Genomic DNA, 22422 nt, shown 5'->3' on the forward strand with positions numbered 1-22422 from the left:
GTTCACAATTGAAAATCCTGACACTGACAAGACTGAGAACAGCAAATTCTGCATAGTATGTTGCTCTGTAGTATTTAAAAATGCAGTCGTAAAATGAAGGTTCATCACCAACAAACTCTGTGACCACTTCCTCCATTATTTGGCAATATCCCCTCCCATTCATTTCCTACCCAGAGGCCATGAGAAGATCACTTACTTTCCCTTCAGGAGAATACTCAGGCGGTCATCAACTGAGGTTTTATCCTCCACAGCATAAGTTTGACCCTTTTTCAAGGTTTGGATCATACAAAACTGTCCAGTTAATCTTCTGAACAAATCTGGAGGCACACGGAGTGGTTCAAACAATCGTCGGTAGATGCCATTGAGTTCCTTTTCAATCTTTACCTAAAACACAGCAATGACGAGATGCTGTACTAATGCAGCAACACCAAAACATTGGCTTCTGTGGTCTAAATACATTTTAAAGGATAAATTTGTAATACCCTCACCCTTCCGTTATCTCAGTCAATGGAATCTCACACCGAGAGTAAGTGGCGATAGAAGTTTCGGTGCTAAAAGGGCACTTTTGCAGTTAAACGGATCTGAGAGCTCATGGGGAAGGTTTGCACTACTGATTACATCTCTACCTACATGCTATAAAGCCACTATGGATGTTTTGAATGTTGTTACATATCCCAATCTTAGGGTTTTCTTATAATTAACACAAAACCTTTTCATTTTTAGGACAATATTGTTTCACAGAAATTACACTAACTTTAAAATATTTAGCGAGAAAATAGACACACAAAATTGGAATCTACCTGGAAACATATTTATGAAAATACATACGTTAAGCGTTTTATCTACATATAATTATCATTTAGTGCATCAATATAGGAAAACAAGCATCCACAGCTGCAATCATTGCCTCTCATTTATCTATTCTGAAGCAAAGTGAAGAGTGTAAAAGGGTTTCGGTGTAGCAGTTTCTTCCTAAGCTAAAATAAAATCTGTAGAATAGGGAACCCACTAGTGAGAAAGGCAGGCTGCTGGAAGAAGAGACAACTAGAATGTCTCAATCGTCTCTGTTGTCAGACAATCAAGGCTCAGGTCACATCCACCTTTGGGCCCAGCATAGACCGCATGTCAATGCCCTGTGGGGTTCAAGTGGTCATCAGTCCCAATGAAATCTACGGCAGTCACACTATGAAGCTTAAGGACCCAGATGACGAGAGCTGCTCAGAAGTCAAGGCAGTCTTTGCAATGTTCTCACTTGTCCTGCTGTTGCATCGTAACAAAGAATCAGCATTTATATTTTTCAAAAAGGGTTTATAGTCCGAAAAGAAACAAAAGTTCAGATACTAAGTGATTTACTCACCTGATGCTACCATCACATCAGCAACCTCTGAACCTCATGTTCAAAACTTGGGGTTCCAGCAAGTTCTGATACTCAGAAACAGAAATCCTCATTATTATGATCACCTGCCTCCTCCACTCCAGAGTGCCAGTAATGAGTGCTTAAAATAACTTATTCACAAATATGTCTCACTTCCAGTATGCACACTAGCCAATGTGGCACAGTAATGAGTATATGAACTAAAAAATCTATTGACTCATATTCATACTCTGCTCATCCTGCAAGTCTCAGCTCAAGTCCCAATTCCTTCAAGATGCACTCTTAATTCTGCTTTCTGACAGCATCCACTCATCAAGTGTGTTTTTTGAGCACCCATTAGGTGCCAATCACGGTTGATAGGAACAGGGAATACAATAGTAAGTGTGGTAGATAATATTGTTATTCCCAACTCTCCACTGCTTCCATCCGCGTAAGAGGATTATCCATTCCTTTACCCCATCCTAGCCCCATACGATCAGGCGTGGCCATGTCACTGGCTTTGGCCAGTAAAATGGGAACATAATTGACATACGCCCTTTCTGAGCAGAAATTTTAAGAGACACTGGGTGTTTCTCTTTTGTTCTCTTGTACGTCTCTCTCTGCCAGGAGAATGCATGTCCAAAGAGAACCTGCTGCTTCAGCAGACACTCTGAAATGAAGAAGGCACATGGAACAGCCACAGCAGACACAGCTGCCAGAGTCCTCACTTAAGGTGGGTGAGGAAAAAACCTGTTGCTGCTGTATGTCACCGAGATTTTCAGCTTGTTAATTATACGGCATAACATGGAGAAAACTAACTAATATACTAGGGAAAATAGACCGGGTTACAGTCTAGTGGAATGTCTATTATCTGTATCATCTGTGTCATTCAAACTGTTATTTCCCATGAGTTGTCTTGTTTTCTAACAGTCTTCTACACTCGTGTCTGGTCTTGAATGTAAGGTTAGGGCAAACATTGTATTTTTTACTTGACTGAATTTATGTGTGTGCTTTGGACAGTCAATAAACATGTTTAAAGTGATTTATAGGAGCCAGGCTATTCTATTTTATTTATATCTTTTTGTTCTTGGTATGACCAAGGAAACACAGCAAGATAAATCAGAATTGAAAAGTAAAAGTTAAATCCTAGTGTTTTGATGACAACTCACCCAAAATGATGATATCCTTAAATGAATATTCTGGGCATAAGAAAAAAATAGCATCATTACATTTAAAAACTAGCACGAAGCCCTGGCTGGGTGGCTGGAGCGTCGTCCCTGTACACCAAAAAGTTGTGGGTTTGACCCCCAGTCAGGGTGTGTAGGGGAGGCAGCCAATTGATGTTTCTCTCTCCCATCAGTGTCCCCCGCTCCCCATCTTCCTCTCTAAATATATCCTTGGATGAGGATCAAAGAAAAAGAAAACAAAACTAGCATGAGAGAAATTTCATAGCTATTTGTAAATCACTAGTATGTTTATGGAAGGTGCCTATGAATAATTAACTTTATAACTAGGCAAAGATATTCACAAGTAACATTTGAATATCAATAAAGGAATAATGAAGTTATTTGACAAAAAAGAGAGAATACTGTCACGTTGTCTCATGTCTAAACTTCTCTAATGATTTTAAGAAGTTTAAAAACCTCATTTGTAGAACACACTTCGTGGTATTCAGATGGTTCACTTGACAGCATATGTAAACAGAGAGTTTCATCTGGAATGATATTAAAGGGACTAAAAATGTTAGATGCCCATTCTTGTCTGAACAAAGTACTCTAAAAGCTTTTTAGCTTTAAAATCTCTTCCATACTAATTAACTTTAGGTAATTACCGGTCTTTTCTTGTACAAAAGATATGAAAGATGCAAAATGTTGACACTGAGGAACACAGAGTTCCAGATCATGACATCCAAGGCACATCGGTAGAGAGTGGCCCAGACGATGTAAAGGGAGCATCCTGTTGAATAACAAAGTTAAATCTGTTAGGTGTTTAGAATAGCTTCAGCATGAAGCTTAATAAATTTGTAAAGTAAACCAAATACATTCTAAAAATACCTAAGCCCAAACATCACATTAAGTTTCGTTTTGTTTTTTGTCTGGTTATCAAAAAAGAAAAATGTGCTTTGTTGTAGAAAATATTTTTTAAAAGAGGAAAAAATCCATAATTCTACTACTTAAAGAGAACCACTATTGATATTTAATACTTCTTTACAGCCTTTATGCATTTTTACCTGATGGCAAAACTATTGTATACAATTTTAACACCCACTTTTCTTAAACGGCAGCAATTTTCTCATTATATTAAAAACTCTGTGTGTATGTAGCTTTTAATGACTGTAACTGATTAAACCATAATTTATTCAACCATCTTCCTATTGGTGGACAGATGAGACTTGAGTTGCAATTTTTGATAAGCAGCCAAAATATCTTTATATGTAAAAGTTGATCTGTTTTTGTGGCTATTTGCTTAGGGTGGTTTACCTGACAGTAAGTCAAGGGAATGAACTTCATAGCTTTTGATGACATTGAAGAACTGTTTTCCAAAAGGTTTCTAATAACTTGCAATCCTACTAGTTGGGAATGTCAGTATCAAGTTATCAGTATTATAAAACTTGAAAACTCTTAATTTGATTGTGAGGAATTTTGTATAATTTGTATAATTATATTTTGCATTTCCATGACTTTGGTGTTTGAATATTTTACCCAAATCTTCTAACCATCCTCATTTTAACTTGGTGGTTATCCATTATCTATGGGAATCTTTCTAGTTTTTCTTATTGATTCTCATTAAATAAAATAGCAACAGCTTCTTTTGATGAATCTTATGGTGAGACCATCAGTATATATTTTTAACTTAAAAATATCAATATGATACAAATATATCAATGACACACATACATAAAAGCTAACCTCTCCTGTTAAAGTTATTCATTTGCAATTTTAAATTTCATCAGACTAATCTGAGGCAGCTGAATAACAGCATAAAATGTAAAACTTTAAATGTTCTTTAAATATTTCATAGCAAAATTTGAAAAAATTTTAAATATTGTTACTTAAAAGACACAAGGTAACATAACGGAAAGGCCAATGGGAAGCTGGAGGACCTGAATTACAGTCCTGATCAGGCCGGCACTATAGTTTCAGATGAGTCACTTAACAGTCAGCCTCTCCCTTGGCCATTCCATGTCATAGTTCATATGTTTCAGACACAATAAGCTACTCTTCATTCCCCCTAAACATGCCAAATTTCCCTCTCCTCTGTGCCTTTACCTGAGTGCCACACACACCCACACTTAGAGATATCCTGTTCATCTTCCAAAAGCCAGCTCCAGTGTCATTTCCTCAGGGGAACCTTGCTCCCCCATCTTTGCTAAGCCTATCACTCTCCATTGCTCCCTGGCACGTGGCACACCCGCATCAGGTGTGACCGCCCATCTGTTTCTCTCCAGCTCTCAAAAGACTATCTTTCTCAAGGACGGAGATTCTTCAATCTTTGCCTGACATGTAATAAGTGCTCCAAATGCACCTGAATAAATGAATCTTTAGGGAAATAATCATAGAGTCATTTGGCAAGAATCACTGGTTCAAATAATAAATTCAATTGTTTTAGTATTTTGATAGGAATCAATTTAATCTGCTTCATCAGGGTTACTGGGGCCAAAAAAGAAGTTTTATTTAAACTATTGTGTCTGAGTAATTGCTCTTGTTCCTAATGTTGATTTGCTGCCCATGTCAATTATATGCCTATTCAAATAATAATGTTTAAGACTAAATAGTACTTACTATTTGCCAGGCTGTATTATAAATCAAATGTGTACACATACACACACTCATTTAATATTCACAACACTCCTAGGAGGTGGCATTATTTTTATCCTGTTTGACACACGGCAAAACCGAGGTATAGAAAGGTTAAGTCACTTGCTCCAGTTACAGTTAGCAAGTGTCAGGACCAGGATTCAAATCACATAATCTGGCTCCAAAAGTCCACACTTCTACACACGAATGGATTTTCTGATATCTGGGGAATCTAAACTAAATATGAAAACATACAAATGTTTATCTAAAGTAAGGGAAGGGTACGGCATATGAAGGCCTATGTTCAAAGTTCCTTGATATACTGCTAATTCAATAGCAAAGACGTATTTTTGGTATGCTATAGACCTGGCAAAGAATTCTCTAAAGTTCCCAGCAGAAAAGCCATCTGATGCCAGCTACAGAAAAGATAAATAAAATCTCAGTCAGGTATCTTACCTATAGCTAACATCCCCCTAAGAAGTATCATATGGAGCTGAAGAGTAGTTGGAATAATCAACCCAATTGCAAAAAAAACATTTGCTACATGAAAAACCAGATGATGTATCTCTCTCCAGTTTTCACAAGTGGTCTCATTTGAAGGCACAGGTATAATACTCTCTAACTCAGGTGTAAAACCTATTGTAGTAGATTCTGCCAATGGGCTGGAATCAGTATAATTCATCTTGAAAATTCCTGTATAAAAAAACAAAAAGACAATCATAAAAATGACAGCTTTATCTTACCACCCCGATAGGTGTTATACCAAAATTATTTCTGTGGATAAACATTGGTAAATAGATTTCTCTGATGTTCATGAGTTAGACGCAGGTCCAAATCCCAGCTCTGTCGCATATTGGATCCTTATCTGTTAAATGATGATAATAATACCTCATTTGACTTTATGATTAATATTTGTCTTAATCATTAAATGAAATAAAAGATGTAAACTATTTAGCATAGTGCCAACTATTCTCTGATATGTGTGTGTATACCTATATATCTGTAATATCTATTGTACATGTAAATACATGTAAAACAATCATGTATGTTTATACAGATAGATATTAATACATCATGGTGACGGAGAAAGGAAGGATGGATTAGTTAGTCTGAAAGATAAGCACTGATGTTCATAAACTACAGCAATTATAAAGTTATTTAGTATAGTTTCCCACCTTATTTCCAATAGTGACACTAAATACAAAAACAGGAAGAATAACTGGAATAACTGATTTTTTGGAAAACTTAAAAAAGAAAATGAACAACCTCATATTTAAATATGAAGGTTTAGGATATTTGGAAGGCTGTATTTTTATATGGTTGTGAAATCATTGTGTACTACATATATATACATTCTATATTATAATATATGCACATAATTAATACATTACTATAATCATTTATAGATACAAAAAAAAGATATAAATTTTACTCCATCTTTTAGTGTCTAATTTAAATCTCAGCTTACTCTTTCCCATAAAAATCCTAGTTGGTTGCATCTCACAAATTGAAAAGTCATAAACATTTACTTATATGTTGGTCATGAATATATATTTAACTATTTAATATTGAAGTATGTAGGAAATACATATCAAAGAATATATATTTTACACAAAATGGCACTACTTTCTGACCATAATACCTGTCCTCCATCTCTGGTACTTAAAAAAACTCTTCCTACACATTTCATACAGTGTTCAAACAATTTTACTTAGTAAGGACATTTATTCAACACTATGAGGTACATCCAGAAGAAGCAATGGTATTAAATTTGAGGAACAAAAACATTTTTACTAATTTATGCCTCTAGATAGATTTTAAAAAGCTTTTTCTATTTTTCTATTATTAATTATACAAATTGGTCCCTAACAAAAACTATGTATATTTATGTAATAGGTGAATTATTCTGTTTTAAGAAAAGAATTCCAAATGGGACCAAAAATGCCTTTAAATTTAATTTAAAATAAGTTTTTCTTTTTTTTTCTAATAAGGTCAGTTAACCACACTTTTCCATTCATTTTTTTCATCATACTAAAGTAAAGGTTTTCAGTGGTAGAATAATTGGTACAGGTTGGGCATTTTGAAAAGATGTTATTAGACAAATGTGCAAGAATTCCACATCTCTTAAGGTGATAAAAAAACATACACACACCAACTTCCAAACTGTGAATGAAATGATCAAGTCAATTAAAGATCTTTTTACATAACTCTGAAATAGCTCATAAATACAAGAGAAATAGTTGACTTAGATATCGATTTTCTGCAAAAGGCAATCATAAAAATTCAACCACTTTCCAAATGTTTGGATCAATAAAAATATAAGCCTATTGGGATTGAGGGAAGAGGGCATATTATTTTAATAATTCTACTTACACAAAGTTTTCTTTCAAGGACCAAATCAGAAATAATCTCCTAATTTCTGCAAGAGCGAGAATGATATTAAATGTCCTCTATCACTCATAAAGCTAATGTCAATGTCAGTTTATGCATTAGCATTATATAAGCTAGCTAATAACAACTGCTATTTCTATTGCACTTTAGAAAGTGCTTTTACTCCCATTGTCCTATTTGTTCTTCTAACTACTCTATGTTCTCCATGAGGTAGGGACGATGTCATTCATACTCATCTGTGTAGAGAATGCCAGAGGTGAAAGCCATAGGAAAGGGACCCAAACAATGGGGAACACAGTTAGAAATCTGTTCAGTCTCCCCAAACCTCAGCACTAAGGATGGAAGATGCCTACCCGTCCTGAGGTTCAGCGAGCCAGTGTCTATACCACAAGCCCTGGAGAGCCACATAAACCAGGGAAGTCACATCTGCTCTTTGGGTCTGCTTCTCTCTGGGAACGGGGGCAGCTGGACTAGGTGGTCTCTGAAACCTCTTCGAGTTTTAATGGCCTGTGCCTCTAATACACATTTATATAATAAGTTAATTAATACATTCCCCCCGCCACACACACACATCTGATTACACTTGTATTGCCAGCTAATTTGCTGCAGTTCAATTTCAGGCTTTTAAATGTTCTTCGAGTGGCACTAAAAGTATCAGTTTCTGGTCCAAAGGAAATGATAGGAAAACTACAATCTACTGGCCCAAGAACTAGGGAAATAATAATATAAATTTTTAAAAGGTGCGATCATCCTACAACATATTTTGATGCACTATACCTTATTAAAGATATACATATACACACATGTAGTTTATATATTTCAGTTTCTATGTATTTTTAAAATATTTTTTTTATTATTTTTAGAGAAAGGGAGGGAGAGAAGCATCAATGTGTGGTTGCCTGTTGTGCGCCCCCAACTGGGGACCTGACCTGCAACCCAGGCCTGTGCCCTGACTGAAAATGACTCCGCGATCCTCTGGTTCGCAGGCCGGAGCTCAGTCCACTGAGCCACACCAGCCAGGGCTCTATGTATTTTTATACCGTACGTTAATATACATTATATTATATATAAATTATTTACCTGTATACTTAGCTATGCCTATTATTTGCCTATGTATCTTCATCTGTATGTCTATTTTGAAATGCCAGTTATCTATTGTCAATAAATATTGATAGGATCTTGCGGGTTTCAGCTTCCTTTGATCTTTATTAATGGATATAAACGGTTTACACTGAACTGTCCTTATACAGAAAGTGAATGGGTCTAATGAGGAAGATTAGACTGGCAAATTGGTAAATATTCAGAATAATTTTGATTAAATTGAGAAAACTTTGCTTTCTTCTATTAGTTTTCGGAGTCTAGTTTCTAAAACTAGCCGTTTAGTAAAGTCCTGTTTATCTTTTGGTTTTCAAATAGGTGTCTGCAGGGCCACGTAGCTAAATAGTGAAACTAATCTTAACTCGTCACCAAACTACAAAAATGAAAAAGATAACAGCAGTGAGCAGAAGTCGTGGTAGTATACTTATTCAATTCATTCTGTAAGTCTAACTGAACCTTTGTACATACATCTTCGGAATCCCAAAGGGCATTATGTCGTTAAGTCTTTTCTCACTTAAAAACAAGCAGTTTCTGTGACTCGTTTGGACAACAATCGGTTGGGGGGGGGGGGAGTGGGAATGTGGCAGAGGTGGCCATGATTTCGGGTTCCCTAGCCATCTCCGCCCCTAAAGGCTCCGCTCACCTGTCTCCTTAAAGGAGAGTCAGTGTCCGCTGTTCTCCTTGACCCGAAGCTCTCGGACCACGAGGGATGTGCACCTCACACACCCAGCTCCAACACGGTACACCGCCTCCGCGCAGGACCCAGCGGCCCTACGGGGGCGAGGCGGTGCCTAGTGGGTTCAGGGGCAGGGAACACCGGGAGCCCAACCAGGAGAGACAGGCCGAGATCGTCAAGGATATGCCCGAAGCAGAGCGCGGGAACGGGCACCCGATGAGACCCGCGCGCCCGGGGACGCTGGTGCTCCCAAACCCGAGTTGCAAAAGCTTACACTTGAGGGTCTGTGGCCTTGGCGCCAACACCCCGGGAGAAGAAGAGTGGCTTCCAAGGACAGGAAACCCCTAGAGGGCGCGGCCAGCAAGAAGAGGGCGGGGCTCCCGGCGGCCGAAGCGCGGAGAATTGGCAGCAGCCGCTTGGGACGCAGAAGTTGCTCACAGTGGAGCAGGGATCCAACTTTGGCTTCCAGATTTAGCACCGGGAGCGCGAGGCTGCAAATAGCCGGACTCTCGGTGGCAGCTGTGCCTCCTGCTCCTTACCTGGTTTGTCCCTGACGGGGAGCCTGGGCGGCGCTGGCCAAAGTTTGGGGCAGCAACCGGCGGGGAGCAACCGGAGGGACGCGGGTGCGACGGTTCTACGGGAGCCGGACGCAAAAGCCTCCGCAGATCGATGGGTCTGGAGGCTCCTCAGCTCATATCGGATCCCCGCGCAGGCAGTGGCTTTGACTAAAATAGGCATCGCGACAGCGGCGTCCAGGGCTGGGGCCTCACCGCGCACGCGCCCGGCACCCCCGCGTCCCCCTGGCGGGCGGAGCCCCAAGCTTCCACCCCGACTCCCCTCCCGGCTCCGCCAACTGCACTGCTGCGTCGGCACCACCGTGATCACTTTGAAACACCCGCTTCTTTCTTTCCTCGTTTCCTCCCGTCTTCTCGATTCTGTCTTTGTTTGGGCATAAGTAGGGGTGCACGCGGCATTTTGGGACCAGTGGCGTCGGTCGCTCATCCCCACTGGGATAACTCGAGCAATAGAGTCCTAGCAGGGAGAGAAAAGTCAGGATGAGAAATGAGAATTGTAATCTGCATTTCCCCTCACAAGCCCAACGACCCACTCGCGTAACTCCTTTCTGGGACAGTCGCCTACAGCTCGAAACAAGCAGGAAAGGGCCGGGAGAGCGCGCAACTCGCGTTTGACCCTTGTGGCGGAGGCTAGCGGTGTGGTCCCCGCAGAAGCAGGACACCTCCCTCGGGGAGTCGCCAGGGGCTGGAGCAAGCCAGCCTTGCAGCTGCTGCTGCTGCTGGGGCCCCGCGGGAGAGACTTTTGACACGTGCCACTGTTCTGTTTTCAAAGGAAAGCATTTATCCTAAATTTGCAATCCAATTGCGGTGCAAGGCCCTCCCTTGTAATCGAAGCTCCACAGCTGGGACCTTAAATTGGAAAACAAGATGTGAAAGTCTGCTCCAATCAATCTTTACTGTTTGTAGAGGACAACTATTTGGGTAAGAAATGCAGGACAAATTAATAAAGAGTTGGCATGAGGCGAGGGTTGGAGGACAAAAGGTTAGATGGGCATTCACAGTTCCCACCCAGTATCCCATTATGAGATAAAATTTGTGCCTATTATTAGAGTATGAGGTCCCTCTGGGTGCCAAACATGATCTAAATATACAAAAGACTACAGGTACAACATAGTGTACTTAGGAGGGCCAAGTCTCACCAATGAAGGGGCAATTCAATATTGTATTCAATCATAGGCTGGACGGACCAGGTTTGAATGCTGCCTCTGCGACCCGCTACCTGTGTGACCTTGGGGAAGTTACTTAGCTTTTCTATGCCTCAGTTTCTTCCTTTGTACTATGGGGCTGCTGCTGCTGATGATAACGATTGCAGCTGTACCTCCTAGAATTATTTTGGAGACTAAATGATTTTATATATATATGGCTTAGAATGCTGCCGTGATACATAGAAGTTCTATGTCTATGAATATATGTTATACTTATAAAGCGCTTTCTCTAACATGTTTGAAGTTTGCCATAACTATATAAGATTAGTTTTCAAGGCCACTTCTTGAGAATCTATTTCTTTCTTTCATTTTGGTAGCTACCACTCTAGGATGTAGATGTAACGATAAAAGTGCACAAAAATTTTGCATGGATATTCATTGGAGTGTGATGTATACAATGAATACCGGAAATAACCTAAATTCTAACATTAGGGAACTAAGTAAATTATAGGACATCCAAACAATCTTGTTATAAGCAAACATTAAAAATAACTCATAGAAAGATAATAATGACTTAATAATGTCTATTTATTATATAGAAGAAAGGTCAGGAAACCATGGCCCAAAAGTCCAGCCTACTGCCATTTTTGTACAGACTGTGAGATAAAAATGTTTACATATTTTGAAGGATTTTATTTATTTACTTTTAGAGAGGGGGAAGGAAGAAAGAGAAGGACAATAACAACAAGGTGCAGCAGATACTTCAATCAGCTGCCTCTCTCACACCCCTTACCAGGGACCTGGCCTGCAACCAAGGGGTGTGCCCTGGCTGGGAACTGAAACAGCGACCCTTTGGCTTGCAAGCTGGCACTCCATCCACTGAGCCATACCAGTCAGGGCAAAATGTTTATATTTTTAATGGTTTAAAACATCAGAAGAATAATAATTTCATAACATGTGAAGATTATATAAAATTCAAGTTCAGTGACCATAAAGTTTAACTGGAACCCGCCACCTCATTCATTTACAGCTGCTTTTGTGCAGCACTGGAGGGTTGCAACAGAAACCATATGACCCTGCAAAGCCTTAAATATTTACTGTTTGGCTCTTCACTGAAAAGTTTTGCTGACCCTGATATAGAGTGTACTTCATACCACGCACTGTTATAAGTGGCTTAAATTTATTAAGCCACTGAATCTTCACAATAGACCCTATGAAGAAGCAGTTATTATTTTTATCTCCATCGTATGGATGGGAAACTGAGATAACACAGAGATTGAGTAGCCCGCTCAGGATCCCACAGCCACTGAGAAGCTGTGCCAGCATAGGAACCAGGAAGTCTAGTTCCAACACTTGTTTTCTACCACCTTCCAACTCTAACTGTAGTTTCCCACTGAAAGATGTAAAACAGAGAAAGGCAAGTTATAAGAGTGTGTAGAATGTTACAAATCATCCAGGGTGGTGAACACTAAAATCTCATATTTCTTAACTTAAAGTGCTTAGATTTTAAGAGACTTTTCTTTTTTTTCTTCCCTTCTTCTACCCAACCCTCCTTCCCTTCCTTCCTTCCTCTTCTTCCCTTCTTCCAACTCCTCTTGCTGCTTCTCTTGCTAAATTTTCTGCAGTGATTATATGTTTTTATATAATAATTTAAAAACATTTATTAACACTGTGGAGCCTGGGTTTGACCCCTGCAGACCTGAAAGCCAGACTCCAGAGGTCTGGCTATGGAGTCATACAAAATTGCATACTTGATGAAAAGAACACTGGATTTGATATCGTAAGACTTGTGTCCCGACCTTTGATAGAGTGTGTTTTATGTTCCATAGACAAAGGGACTGAACTGATCCTAAACGCTTCACTAGAACCCATCTAAGAATTAAAAGCATAAATTTATAGTCAAATTTTTATCAGTGACATATGAATTCTAGCTCAATAAAATTCAAAAGAAGCCTTCTAGACACAAAAACTTGGATTTGGGAATGCCTTAGGCTCCTTGGTCTACTCCTGCTGTAGAAAGGTCAGATTGAAAGATTCTCAGCACTATTTGAAAATTAATACAATACAAGGAGGTAACTTGAACATAAGGATAGAATGAAACGGATACAAGGCACAAATAACAAAATATAGGATAGCCTGCCTTCTCTGCAAAAATTCTGGCTAGTACATCTTAGATTGACATAAACATTTCTACCTTTATTTCGCTATGGGCATCCTAGTCTGCTTTTACTATTTGGACAAAAACTTGATGAGATTTCAAATTCCAGATAGAACAAGTTTTGTGAAAATAAAAGAAGTCGTGAGGGTGTTATTGATTTTGAAAGTATATAGCATTATCTTTCTTATCTGTATCTACCCATGGTTTACAACAGTGTAGGCTTTCTTTCAATGGTTACTTCTAATCGCGTGAAGACTATAGCTTCCTTTAATATGGTCTCATGGCAGACAGTTCTGATCAAACATGGATTATTAAACAATGATTTAATTCGATTCTTTCTGTATTAAATTCCTCTCATTAAATGTTACATTACTCTTTTCATTGACCAGTTTGCCAAACAACCTCATTGACTATTTTAAATTTTTTTCATTTAAAAAAATAATACTTTATTTTGTTGGAGCAGATTTAGGTTTGCAGAAGTTAAGCAAGTAGTATAGAAAGTTCTCTTTCTCCCCTGCTTATAGTTTCCCCTTGCATTAGTGTGATACATTTGTCACAAGTGGAGAACAAATATTAATATATTATTATTATTAACAGAGTTTACATTAGAGTTTATCTTTCTGTTGTATCATCCAATGGGTTTTGCCAAATGTATAATGTCACATATCCACCTCTAACATAATAAGAAATACATATTTGGTCTCTTCTCTCAGTTCCTGACATAGAGCTCCTAAAACCCTTGTAATTTCCTGGGTGATAGAGGTGCTAGGTGCATCTCTTCTAGCTCCTTATTGTGTTCTGCACATAGCACACAATTGATAAAAACTGTCAGAATTTCAATCATCAAAATTCCTTAGTCTAATGAAATAGTTGAAATATTCTATGAACACATATAATAGTTAAGATGGATTTGCTTGCTTTAAATAGATGGAATATAATATACACAAGTCTGATATTTCAAACTAAATTTGTACATTACAAGACTTTGGCACATGCTAAAATTTCCAGTGGTTTGGGATTTCCCTGGAGTAGCCAGAAATGAGACATTGATTTCAAAATAAAACTCATGGAATATGCAATAGTATAGATTCTAGAAACCGGGCACTTGACAGAGCTGTTACAGTAATTCATCATCCTAGGGTTGGCAGAAGTATGCATACTGTGACTATAATGTCCAAAACTAGTGGTCTGATCATTGCTCTGTCTCCCTCATTAGTGTAAAATACTAACAATAATGAATGAAGGCAATAGATGATGCATTTAATAAAATTTCCTAATTTTTAGGAAACTATTTCAAAGAGCAGAAATTTATTATAAATAACTAAGCACAACAGCATATCTTTTTTAAGTGTCAAAGAGGATCAGAGAAGTAGCTCTGAACTCACAATCAACCCCAGAGGAGCATCAGAGCTGGAGCTCAGGTTGGATCTACAAAATGAAACTGGATCTTGGATCCAGGCAAGTCCCCCTAGAACTGCACATTCAAAAGCCTGGCACCAACCACTGTCACTACCTCTCTCATGTTTTCTTCTAGAAATTCAGACCCTTGAAGCCTGTCTATGAATCCTAAGTTAAGCACCTCTACTTTTAGGGAATAGAAATGCAACAACCCTGAGGGTGATACTTTAAAAGTACCGTTTTCTAAGTGTGTAATTAACTTCCTTATATGAAAGATTTAGTGATTAGAAAGGAGAAGTTGTTAATGACAAAACATAATTTTTGGCAATTCTTAATAATATGTAATCTGGTGGTATAGATAAGGTTTTGATTGAGCGCTGTCTGCTGTGGCTCAGTGGATGGAGAGCCAGCCTGTGAACCGAACTGAAAGGACGCCGATTTGATTCCCACTCAGGGCACATGCTTGGGTTGCGGGCTAGGTCCCCAGCTGGGGGCATGTGAATGGCAACCGATTAATGTATCTCTCACACATTGATGTTTCTCTCCCTCCCTTTTCTGTCCCTTTCCTTCTCTCTAAAAGTAAATAAATAAAATCTTAAAGAAAAAATATTTTAATTGACAGTGAAGCCATGGAATGATTTTTAATCTGTATCTGGTCAAAGTATAATTTTTTTTTCTTTTTTAAATTTATTTATTTTTCCAAATACATTAGTCTCCCCTTCCCCCGACAACTTTCCCCTGCACTCTCCCCCCTCTCCCTCCCTGAATCCTTCCCCGCTTTGGGTTTGTCCATGAATCCTTGCTATATCTTCCTTGACTTGCCCCTTCCCTTCCTTCCCCCCCCCCCCCCGCCACCCCTCTCTCCTTCCCTCTCGTCTCTGTTGGTTTCTTTTTTTTTTTTTTCCCCCAGTGTTGCTGGTCTTATTTTCCTTGCATCTTTGAGTTTCTGCTGAGCAATAACATTCTCTTATGTAATTAATTCTCACAAAGGGATGGTTTTGGAGGCAAATGTGAGGCCTGATAATAGCCAGCCTGGTAATTAACATCAGCTAGAAACAAAAACAAAGCAAACATTATAAAGATGGAATTTAAAAAAAGTTGGGAATAATGAGGTTGCCATCCAGCATTAATTGATATTTAAAAACACTCAGAGTTCCCAGGAGAAAAGAATTATTTAAATGCAAATTTTTATTATTACTATTGCTTAAATTGTTGTAATAAATTTATGAAAATAAGACACCTTTCTAGTTTAATACATATGTAAAACCTAATAAAATATTTATGAGCCACATACCAGCAGTTTTATCTTTTGGCATAAAAGTGGTAAACAAGTTGGAACATTTTTTTAGTCCAATACAAACATATGCAGTACAATTTAAAACCACACAAAATGATTATGCTGATATTGGGTTTGAAAACTACGGACACCCTCACACACTTTGAAAAGGTACAGGTTTTACAGTCACTGAGTCTCTTCAGAGTGTGGAAAGAAGAATGGGAATACCTTGGGTAGTGCGTTTTCTGACAGAACACCCATTTTGGTTTTCATGCTGTATACAAAACTATTCTTATGCAGTTTTACTGCGTACTACAACCTATGGATTTCTTAATATTTTTTTACATCCACTACACCACTTTATCTGAAGAGAAGTATAATGAATGTATTATAAGCTCTGAAAATGGCATCTAAAAGCAACGAAGTGTTCCAATGTGAGTCCGGAAATCTTGCAGATGATTTCATATGACTGTTTAATGAATAAATAAAACTTCTAATACCTAGAAAATTGATGATGAGTAGGAAAAATTCTAGTAGAAAATATTGCTATTAATGACCATTATAAGATGCCATCTCTTGAAATCATTAAAAATGCCTTGGCATTTAGTACTTACATTATTAATGACAACTTGTTGGCATGTGTTTTAAAGTGATATTACAGAAATGTGGTTCCCCAAAGCAGTTAGTTTCTGTCTATATTATGGCATTTATCACTTGCTATCTTTTATATATTCATGTACAAATATTTTCTTCCTCTAGGTCATAAGTTTCTAGAGGGCAGGAATTGTGCCCAATTTATCTTTCATATCTCTATGGTAACTAGCCTGTAATTCGCATATATTTGAAACTCAATAAATATTAATTGATAGAGTAATTGAGTGCACTTGCTTTCAAGTATAATTCTCCAATAGAAGAAATAGTAAATATTTTAAAATTATGTTTTACAACTTAAATTATTATAAATGAGGAAAATAACAGAAGAAATGTATACCAACACGTTAATAGAAATTGTATGAGAGTAATGAAACTGTTATCTTTTTTTCTATTCCATATTGTCATATTATCTTTCTAACAGAAGGAATAAATAACAACAAAATGACACTTAATATTCTACTATATTAAAAATCATTTTATTAGAATTATGGTGACTGCTCCATCATATTAGCGACACCCTACTCCCTGGTTTACCCTCACTCTCTGCCCCACCAACTGGCCTCTCCTTCCGCTTCCCATCTAGCTGGTTGATAATGGAACAGGAAAAAGATGGAAAAAATAGATTTGGAAAAAGTGGGAAGAAATGACAGTTTAACCCTCAGTGCATTGATTCATTCATGTAAAAGCACTGAGTGGCCGGGGGTGGGGGGGTGGGAAATGCCTGAGTCAGGATGCAGCAGGGGGAAGAGAGTGCAGCGGCCCTGCTGTCAGAGGTAAAGGCAGGACCAGCCACGCTCCAGGGCCCACGGCCAGGGTTCCTGGAGACCAAGTGGCCAAGCAACATTGCAGTTGATCCAGGGAGGAATCAGAGAGCTGGGAGAGGTCGAAACACTTCTGCTGCTCTGCCATGAAGCCTTGTACACTTGACCCTGCCTCCCTCCAGCAGGAACTGAAACACAGAAAGATTGAGAGGTTCATTTTAATGGCTGTTTTAAATGGGAAGAAACTACTTTTAAGTTCTACGATCAAGTGTTTTCTGGCATTACAGGGAACAAGGTGTGAACGCAGGATGAGATCAATGACTGGTTAAAGAAAGTTGTCTTTTTTTTTTTCAAATACATTTGTCTCTGCCTACCCACCACCACTTTCCCTTGCCCCCTCCCTCACTCCCTCCCTCCCTCAACTCTTCCCCTTTGGCTTTGTCCATGAGTCCTTGCTATATGTTCCTTGACTTTCCCCTTCCCTTCCTTTTCCCCAGCCCCCCCTCCCTCTTTCTCTCTTCTCTCTGTTGGTTTCTTTTCCTTTCAGTGTTGCTGGTCATATTTTCCTTGCATCTTTGTATTGTTGGTTAGGTTCCACTTATAGGTGAGATCATATGGTATTTGTCTTTCGCCCCCTGGCTTATTTCTCTTAGCATAATGCTCTCCAGTTCCATCCATGCTGTCGTGAAGTTTAGTAGTTCTTTTTTTCTTTTTGCTGCGTAGTATTCCATTGTGTAAATGTACCACAATTTTTTGATCCAATCATCTACTGATGGGCATTGAGGTTGCTTCCAACACTTGGCTATTGTAAATTGTGCTGCTATGAACATTGGGGTGCATAGGTTCTTTTGAATTGGCGTTTTGGGATTCTTAGGGTATAGTCTCAGCAGGGGAATCCCTGGATCAAAAGGCAGTTCCATTTTCAGCTTTTTGAGGAAGTTACACCCTGCTTTCCACAGTGGCTGCACCAGTCTGCATTCCCCCAACAGTGTACTAGGGTTCCCTTTTCTCCACAGCCTCGCCAGCACCTGTTGTGTGTTGATCTGTTTATGATGGCCATTCTGACTGGTGTGAGGTGGTACCTCATGGTGGTTTTGATCTGCATTTCTCTGACGGCTAGTGATGCTGAGCATCCTTTCAAATGTCTCTGGGCCCTCTGTATCTCCTCCTTGGAAAAGTGTCTGCCCAGGTCCTTTGCCCATTTTTGGATTGGATCGTTTGTCTTCTTGGAGTGGACTTGTGTGAGTTCTTTATATATCTTGGAGATCAAATCTCTATCTGATGTATCATTAGTGAATATATTTTTCCATACGGTTGGCTCCCTTTTCATTTTGCTGATGTTTTCTTTAGCCGTGCAGAAGCTTCTTATTTTGATGAGGTCCCACTTGTTTATTCTTTCCTTTATGTCCCTTGCTTTAGGAGACATATCAGTGAAAAAATTGCTGCGTGGGATATCTGAGCATTTCCTGCCAATGTTCTCCTCTAGGATTTTTATGGTGTTGTGACTTATATTTAAGTCTTCTATCCATCTGGAGTGTATTTTTGTGTACGGTGTCAGCTGATGATCCAATTTCAATTTTTTGCATGTAGCCGTCCAGCTCTCCCAACACCATTTGTTGAAGAGGCTATTATTGCTCCATTTTATGCTTCTGCCCCCTTTGTCAAATATTTGATGCCCATATAGACCTGGGCTTATTTCTGAGCTTTCTATTCTGTTCCACTGGTCTATGGATTTGTTCTTGTGCCAGTACCAGATTGTTTTGAGTATAGTGGCTTTGTGGTATATTCTGATGTCTGGTATTGTGATCCCTCCTACTTTGTTTTTCTTTCTCAAAATTGCTGCGGCTATTCGGGGTCGTTTATGGTTCCATAGAAAGATGTCTTTAACCCATGTCTGATTAATTTCTCCTTGATTCATATCAGCTGTGTATTTTATTCATTTTTTTCAAAAATAATTTAACAATTACCATATACCAGGCACTAGAGCAGGGGTTACTTTTGCACAGAAAAATATAATAGAAGTGTGGAGACTGGCTTTAGATGAGGTCAGAAGAGCTCTCAAACAATACATTTTTGAGAAAAATAAAATACCAAGATCAGTGTAAGATAAATCAGCTTGCAGATTTTTCAATTTAAAGAATGGCCTTGGAACCTGAGAACTGGTAACTGTGCATTCTGAACAAGTGCTGCTCAAACTCACTTCAACAACATCATGAAGAAAAATGTGGCTTTGAAAATCATTTAAAGGAATAATAGGTTTGCACCGTGCAGAAAAAGGACCTTATTATAATTCTTGCATTTTATTTCAGGATAAACAGCCAATGGCATTGCATCGTTGAAGTTAAATTGGGAGGGGATTTAGTGTTAAAATTCAGATGCAGATTCAAGAATAGATGCAATTACTTTCTTTTTACTTGACAATTATTTACAATGCAGCTACTGTGTGCCAAACACTGTTCCCAAACAGTGGATAAGATGTAGACCAGTGGGGAAAGTCCTTTTCTCAGAGCAATAGCTATTCCGCTGGTACACTGGCTAAACTTTTATCTCAGCTGAACTGATTTATATCCCACAGTAATACCCTGTTCTTCAGAAACCCCTGCTTATAGCACACCAAAAAAAATTATCTTTCTGTCTTGGAGACCTTACTAACTGCTATTTGAAAAAGCTTCAGTTTATAAAATTTCACTATACATAAAATTTATTCTGCCTTGAAAAAAGAGAGAGAGAAATGGTGCTATGAGGGGGCACTGAATTAATTTACTTGTAACATAAGTGGGCAAGGTGGTACATAAATCTTCATGGCCTGGGATAAGGAAGGCTTCTCAGTGACGTTCCTTGGATGGTCTCAGATGAGACATGGAAATATCTGAAATGAAAATTGGACAGATCCCAAATTGGAAGAACTTAATTAAACTGCATCAAAGAAGCTTGGTCATGCTCTTTCATTATATAAAGTTGTAGCCATTTTAATGGTCACATTTAATTACACATTTCACTTGTGAGCCACATTTGAGCAAGAGAGTTGCTGAAGAAGAAAGGTTCAGTTTTGGAACCCATGCTATCGTGAACAAATCCAGAAGATGTTTAGCATTTTGGCTTTGAAGTTTTTTTTCGTTTGAGGTGGGGGACATTTTAGTTCTCTTCAAGTCGCCGAGGAACATCATGGTCAGTGTAGCATGAAAACTGCAAGGACACTGATTTGGAAGAACTGGCTTAAGTCGAGTGTCACCATTTACTGTGATTCAACCTCTCTAATCTTTATCCATAAAATGAAATTCTCCCAAGGAACAAGCAAATGAAATCATATGTAGGCACAGGCTTTGTAAACTATAAAGTATTAAATAGATGTAAGATATTGTGTTGTAATTATATATTTGGGGAGATAATTTTATATGTAATAAGAATAATAATCTCATGTTAGATGATAAAACATTTCATGTTATATTAAGTGGAACTAAAATCCTACTATGAAATTATAGAAAATACTTTTAGAATCTTATAAATAAAGTAAAATTACATTTATTAAGATCTCCAAAGCTTGAATTGAAATAGAGTGAAGGTGCTAAGTGAAATAGGCCAGTCAGGGAAAGACAAGTACCCCCATGTTTCACATATATGTGGACTCTAATGAACAAAATAAACTAACAAACAGAATAGAAACAGACTCCTAGATACAGAGAACAGCATGACAGCTGCCAGAGGGGAGGGGGTTGGGGGGCTGGGTGAAAAAGGTGAGGGGGTTAAGTAAAGAAAAAAAACTCATGGACGCAGACAGCAGTAGGATGATTAGCAGGGAAAAAGCGGGGTGGGGGAGACAGAAGAGGGTAAAGGGCGGGTAAATGGTGATGGGCAGAGACTAAACCTGCGGTGGTGACCACACGATACAGGGTGCAGGTAATGTGTTACACAACCGCACGCCCGAAACCTATATATTTTCATTAATGATGTCACCCCAATAAATTCCATGACAATTAAAAAAATAAAAATAAAGAGAAAAATTATAATTCACGATACAGATAATCAGTTCTTAAGAAGAAAAAGAAAGTTCCTTGTCAATCTTTAATAGCTAGCGGTTTTTAAAACAATTCAAATTTAGCATAATAAAACTTCAAATAATGTTCAAATCATACTGATATTATATGCCAATGTACAACCCAGCATTAAAATGATGGTAATGCTCATTCTGAACTAAGAGCTAAAGTAACTAATATTTCCATCTTGCCACATCTTTTCATTACTATAAGATTTTTGATCTTGAAGTAATGAAGTTCTATAAAATTAATCCTGTACTTTATTATAATTGGCCTATATGAAACTGATATCCATTTGTATTTTTAATTGATATGTATGTGTTAAATTTTAGTAAAATGAAGAAAATAATGGAATTAATTGGGCCTATTGGTTTATCTACTTTGAGTTAAAACTGTCTTTTACTAAAAAAGTTATTAATTTGGGAACAGCATATCTGACGGTTAATTTCTTGTATAATCATGTGCAATATAATAGAACATGAAACTCAGAAAGTGCAATCCAACGATGCATATATATTTATGTCCTTGGTTAAACCACTAGTCTCAAGTACATACTGTTGTGTAATGTGTTGCTCTTATAATAACATGTACTATCTGCCTGGTATGTTTTCCTTATGGCTGTTGCCAGCTTAGCTGAGGGATTTCACTTTGTAACTGCTCTGTCAAATCAACTCTGTCATTCTGGTTCTGTGCAGTGTAACAGTATGACACCAGAGCTTATCCAGATGAGCAGAGAGCAAATGAATTTCCTGCTGCTCCTCTGTTGAAGAGAAGAGAAAATTCTTCACCCCCTAAGTATCCAGAGAGCATCATACTGTTTGTTTGTGGTAGATTCATCTCAGCACCATAAGTTCCTAAGAGTGCAGAGTCCAGGACAAATCATGTTTCTCCCTTCTCATATTTGGAGAGAGGTCAAATCAGGGTCAAAGGACCAGCCTGAGGGCATGGGAAGTCTTCAAATTTAAGGTGAGGTAAAGACTGTGCAAGGGGGCTTGGTGCCCGAGTGGAGGTGTTTATGGGCTCCTTTTAAGCCACACTTGTATCCCTCAGTCTACTTCTGAGAGTCTTTTTTGACCATGAAATTTAGGACAGGAAAGCATACAGC

The 22422-nt window shown here is 38.4% G+C and overlaps 1 protein-coding gene across 1 annotated transcript in view; it reads right to left on the reverse strand.

Moving 5' to 3' along the window:
• Positions 1 to 9346, reverse strand: part of BVES (blood vessel epicardial substance) — a 32355-nt gene extending 23009 nt beyond the window's left edge. The window contains exons 1-4 of the mRNA XM_054569773.1: positions 9284 to 9346; positions 5608 to 5844; positions 3186 to 3310; positions 197 to 384 (exon numbers count right to left, since the gene is read on the reverse strand). Coding sequence (XP_054425748.1) covers positions 197 to 384; positions 3186 to 3310; positions 5608 to 5833 — 539 coding nt within the window. The 5' untranslated portion in view covers positions 5834 to 5844; positions 9284 to 9346. The remainder of the gene's footprint in view (positions 1 to 196; positions 385 to 3185; positions 3311 to 5607; positions 5845 to 9283) is intronic.
• Positions 9347 to 22422: the final 13076 nt, after the last annotated feature.

Source organism: Pteronotus mesoamericanus, unplaced genomic scaffold, assembly GCF_021234165.1.
Source record: "Pteronotus mesoamericanus isolate MK-2021 breed Mesoamerican mustached bat unplaced genomic scaffold, CSHL_Meso_final contig_20, whole genome shotgun sequence".
Lineage (NCBI taxonomy): Eukaryota > Metazoa > Chordata > Mammalia > Chiroptera > Mormoopidae > Pteronotus > Pteronotus mesoamericanus.